The sequence below is a fragment of the Eurytemora carolleeae genome, unplaced genomic scaffold (assembly GCF_000591075.1).
Source record: "Eurytemora carolleeae unplaced genomic scaffold, Eaff_2.0 scaffold318, whole genome shotgun sequence".
Classification (NCBI taxonomy): Eukaryota; Metazoa; Arthropoda; class Copepoda; order Calanoida; family Temoridae; genus Eurytemora; species Eurytemora carolleeae.
The window spans coordinates 50,784-55,991 of record NW_019396228.1 but is presented as its reverse complement, the minus strand read 5'-3'; the positions used below and the strand labels follow the sequence as shown (position 1 = coordinate 55,991).

Sequence of the window (5,208 nt, the reverse complement as noted above, 5' to 3'; positions counted from 1 at the left end):
CACGTAATCAATATTGTTGTGGTTCAGATTGTTGCCAATCTGTCCACGTAATCAATATTGTTGTGGTTCAGATTGTTGCCAGGCTGTCCACGTAATCAATATTGTTGTGATTCAGATTGTTGCCAGGCTGTCTCCGGAGCTTAATTTTGTTTTATTTGCTGCATTGGAAAAAATACAAGACATTTAGGGAAAATGAATGAAAACTTTTAAATGGTTATATATATATTATTGTTTAATCACTGACATTTCAAGAAAGTTTGATCAATCAATGAATGATGAATCAGAAAGGTTGAAGGCTTGATTAATCAGGAAGAGTGAAGGTCTGAAGGTTTCTTCAGGTTTAATCAATAAGGAAGAGTCAAGAACTGAAGGGTTCTTCAGGTTTAATCAATCAGGAAGAGTGAAGGTCTGAAGGTTTCTTCAGGTTTAATCAATAAGGAAGAGTCAAGAACTGAAGGGTTCTTCAGGTTTAATCAATTAGGAAGAGTATAGAACTGAAGGTTTCTCCAGGTTTAATCAATCAGGAAGAATAAAGGTCTGAATATTTCCACAGGTTTAATAAATCAGGAAGAGTGAAGAGCTGAAGGGTTCTCCAGGTTTAATAAATCAGGAAAAGTAAAGATCTAAAGGTTTAATCAATTAGGAAAAGTAAAGATCTAAAGGTTTAATCAATCAGGAAGAGTGAAGAGCTGAAGGGTTCACTAGGTTTAATAAATCAGGAAAAGTAAAGATCTAAAGGTTTAATCAATCAGGAAGAGTGAAGGTCTGAAGGTTTCCCCAGGTTTCTCCGACCTTGAGACGAACTGGAGTAGGGACGGAGAGAGGGAGAGCTGACTCCATGCACTCCCGGACTAATCTTCCAACCTCAAGAACATCTTTACTCTCAACCTAAATAAATAAAGTCTTCCTAGTGATTTCGCTATTTCATCGAATTTATATTTGTAAACAATAAGATAATGAAGAAATGATAAAATATTTAAGCCAAGAAATGAAAAAAAACCGGGCGAATGCTGCTGAACACTAAAGCTGTGATTTTTTAATTAAAAAGAAAACGTAACGGTAAATTAATTTTTTAAGAGAAGCTCTGACCTCGTATATAAGTTCATCATGAAGCTGTAGAACTAACCAGGAACCAGATCCATAGATTTTACTTCGAGAACTTCTACTAGAAATATATTATATATGTATTAAATAATATTATATCAAATATATAATATATCAAATATTTTAGAACTATTAATTCATATATTAAATATATATGGGTACATGGCCTCTAATTTACATAATCACTACCTAGTATATTTAAAGGGTGTCCTCTGCGGGTACATGACCTCCAACCTCTCCTCTATCCTCACCATCGAGGTTTTAACTAGATCTGCGGCAGATCCTTGAACTTTAGTGTTTACAGCTTGTCTCTCTGCGGCGCTCCGCCTGTACAGTGTAAGGTTGTTTATATAGGTTAAATACTTTGGATGCACTCGTTAAATGTCGTCTTTATGGCAATGGAGCGCATCCAGAAACCTTGATGAAAAACCTTGGCATAGTGTGACCCATAAAACTGTGGAATAGGAAGACGACTGTTCGACTAAAGTAAAAGTCTTAATATAATATCACGAAACTCGGCATTTGTGCATTGTAAACCGGCTCCTTTCACTTTGTCGGATATTTGTTAAGCAACTGGTAAAACCATTTGCTGAACATATCGCTTAAATGTCGTCGCACTATTCCACAGATAAATGGATTCCACAGAAGAAAACAACAAAAATATCACACTAATATAAAAATATTGTATTTAAAGAGATTGTATTCATCAATTTACCAGTATACCCTAGAAATCTTTGTCTGAAATTTCGTCATTTTACAATCTTGATGAAAATAGTGGAATTGTATCAATTTTCTTATTGTCTCTGCTGTATAAATCCCCGAGTCACTTTATAGGGAAACCACAATTTTTAATAATAAATTAAGTAAAATTTTCCGTTTTAACTACCATTTTGTAACATATGCATAGGGTAGTATAGTATGATTTTAAGGAATGTGCTGTGCAAAATGAATCTGTCTTTTGGATCTAAACTTGTAAAATGTATATGATATCTGATATTTTATCTATGTATCTTTATTGTTGAAAACATAATGCTGCGATCTACGTTGCCACTTTCTTAAGGACAACAAATTTGAGTCTTGTTGGAAATTGGAAACGGTGATTGTGGACAATGCTTTTTTCGAAACTTTTTTCTTACTTTTATGATTTTCTAGAGTTTTGATCAAACCCTTCACCAGGGGCAGGTCCATTTTAAATATAGTGTCGACATTCTTCGTACCAATCAAAATGTCCCGAGCTAATTAAAACTGATCCAATTTTTATAGATTTTTTTTGGGCAGATTCTTTGTGATTTTATGCCTTTACTTTGTTACATTTCCTTCAGATGGTGCTGTACCTGTGTATGTTCGTTGATCCAATATCCGGTATTTGTCGTCTTCGGCAGGATATCGTTTCAACGTACCCGGTGCGTCGGGCCGTTGCAACGCATTTGTTTAGAAAAATGCGTAATCCTGGGTACTACACAAAACAAAATCATTGAAATCTTTTAAACTATTAAACATATTGTGCAGATATAGTCATTTAAGAACAAAAAAATACAATGTTGTAAAAATCAAAAAGCGACAATTATAAAAAAGATATTTTGAAAATTAAGCTTTATATTTGTTAATGCGTTTATTTGATGATTTTATTTTCCTTAGACTTAAAATCCTCCATAAAAGTTTCCGCTTCCGCCTCAGAAACTTTTAGTTGCTCCGCCAAAGACTTGGGGCCAACGCCATACACTTGAAAGGTGAAACATTTAGGAAAAAGTTTCTAAACTCAAATTTAGAGAAAATTTTTCTGTTCCCTCCCCTCCCCCCTTTTATTCTTCTATTATATTTTTTGTTTATCCCTTTACAATCTTTTCAGCGTGATAGGTATTAATAAAAAATGACCTCCAAGTTTCCCTGCCTGATTCACAGCTCTTACCTTTCTGAACAATTATGTGGAAGATACAAGAGAAACCAAATTTTGAAATAATCTATTTTTAAAGAAAATAAGATGGATATCTACTGCATTCTTTATATGATAAGGCAGGGCATCCTTGTGAATTGTGCATGCATAAACGAAAAAATATTACGTCTACAGTTCCTTTGAGAGAGTTTGCATTTAATAATTATTATTTTTTTTAAAATAAATGTTCCGGTGTACACCTAAACCATAAACTATTTGTTTAGCTTGCTGTCGTTGCTCATCTGTTACTGCGCTAACATCAATTTTATTTGTTCTAAACAAAACAATATTTACTTTGATTCCATTTGAAAAACTACTATTCGAACTTTATATTTAATGAAAAGTAATATATTTTAAAATTCTTTTAAAACATATGTTTTAATACCCCCTCTCCCTCACTGTACAGGGTGATTCTTAAAAGTCGATTTTTAAAAATTTTTCCCCAAAGCAAAACAAGATACAACAAAAAAATATATTTAATATTTAATAACTCGTTATTAAATGACATTTGATAAAGAAATTAACTATCTCCAGAATTGTTAATCTTTTTCTGCTTAAGTAAGCACTTAAGAAACTTCAAAACTTTGAACCCGAAATTTGACTTTTTTACGTTACATGGAGAACGAGCTTAATATTTCAAAAGCTGGAATCGTACTCTAAAAGATCTTCTTATATATCTTATCATATATGTTGCTTCGGTAATTATCAAATGTCAGACAGTAAGTCAGAAATTGGGAGATTTTTTTATTCAATATTGCGAATTTTACATCCAATTAAGCACAAATGAAAAAAAATCGAATTTTAAAAATCACTTTGTACAGTCATCTTCCAACAAGAAATATCTGTAAAACTTTATCTTAATAAGTCCCGCCCGAAAAAAACATATAATATTTCTAAGGACTGAGTCCGAATTTAATGAATTTAAGCCGCGTCTCAAATCTGCCAAAAACTGATTTTATTCAATTGAGCGCCGGCTTAAATCTCGAATCAATGAATACAATTTTTAAAATAAACCAACGATAATTTAAATTTAAGCTTCGGCTTATTATTTAAATTCGATCAGATGTACATGTGATGATGTGCTTCTGGTTGTCCCACAACATATTCGATCGTTTAAAGCTCTAGACTGATATTTAACACACTAATTAGAAAAAAATAGTCAATTAAATAAAATGTATAAGGCTAGAATAAAAATTTGATTACAGAAAATATTATGTATTATGTGCGCATTTTGGCGCAAAAGCTTGGAAATAATCTAATATGATATGGGACGCTCTGTATAACTTACCTAGCTGCTAGACTCCTGAAAACATCCCCTCCTTCCACCAGAATAGATATTAAAGTCGAATCCTGATAAAACCAGCAAATAACCATTCGTTCAACCAAATATAAAGCCGATACTCAATAAAGTTTCCTTTCTGAACCCTTATTCCACCCCTAAACACTCATTCTAATCATCCCTTCTCAATCTCTAAACTCTAATTCCAATCCTGACCCGGCCCTCTCTGAACCCTGATTGTACACCCCCACCCCCCATCTAAGCTTTTCTTCTACCACCTCTCTCTCTCTAAATCCTTGTTCTAACCCGCCTCTATTCTATCCCTTACCCTCTTTAACCCTCATTCTCCCTCCCCTCTCTAGACCCCTTTTCTAGCCCCCTCCTTTTAAACTACAAATCTACCTCCCCCATCTAATCCATTATTCTAACCCACTCGCCATCTCTCTAATCCATCGTTCTAACCCCTGCGTTTCTAGCAATTTTATCTCAAGTTGTGGAGTTATGTATGAAAAGAATATTTTCTTGGTTTTTCCTGTGAGAGATGTGCCAGTATTCTCAGTTCCAACTGAGAGTAGTCAGCAGATAGATATAGGTTCCCTACCCCCGGTACAAGAGCGTTCCTAATAATGTAGAGTAAAGTATATTTTCCCTACCCCAGGAACAAGAGCGTTCCTAATGATATACAAAGATAGAGCAGAGAGAAGTCTACAGATAGATATAGATTCCCTACTCCTGGCAAAAGAGCGTTCCTAATAATGTAGAGTAAAATATATTTTCCCTACCCCAGGTACAAGAGTGTTCCTATTAATATAGAGTAAAGTATATTTTCTCTACCCCAGGTACAAGAGCGTTCCTAATAATGTAGAGTAAAGTATATTTTCCCTACCCCAGG

At 33.9% G+C, this 5,208-nt stretch overlaps 1 protein-coding gene across 1 annotated transcript in view; it reads right to left on the bottom strand.

The window, feature by feature from the left end:
• Positions 1-204: 204 nt before the first annotated feature.
• The window catches only part of LOC111698741 (DNA polymerase theta), a 37,142-nt gene continuing 32,138 nt past the window's right edge, over positions 205-5,208 (bottom strand). Inside the window, exons 44-51 of the mRNA XM_023469156.1 lie at positions 4,849-4,965; positions 4,326-4,387; positions 3,238-3,311; positions 2,738-2,826; positions 2,439-2,560; positions 1,294-1,431; positions 1,090-1,165; positions 205-888 (exon numbers count right to left, since the gene is read on the bottom strand). Of these exons, the coding sequence (XP_023324924.1) occupies positions 745-888; positions 1,090-1,165; positions 1,294-1,431; positions 2,439-2,560; positions 2,738-2,826; positions 3,238-3,311; positions 4,326-4,387; positions 4,849-4,965 (822 nt within the window). The 3' untranslated portion in view covers positions 205-744. The remainder of the gene's footprint in view (positions 889-1,089; positions 1,166-1,293; positions 1,432-2,438; positions 2,561-2,737; positions 2,827-3,237; positions 3,312-4,325; positions 4,388-4,848; positions 4,966-5,208) is intronic.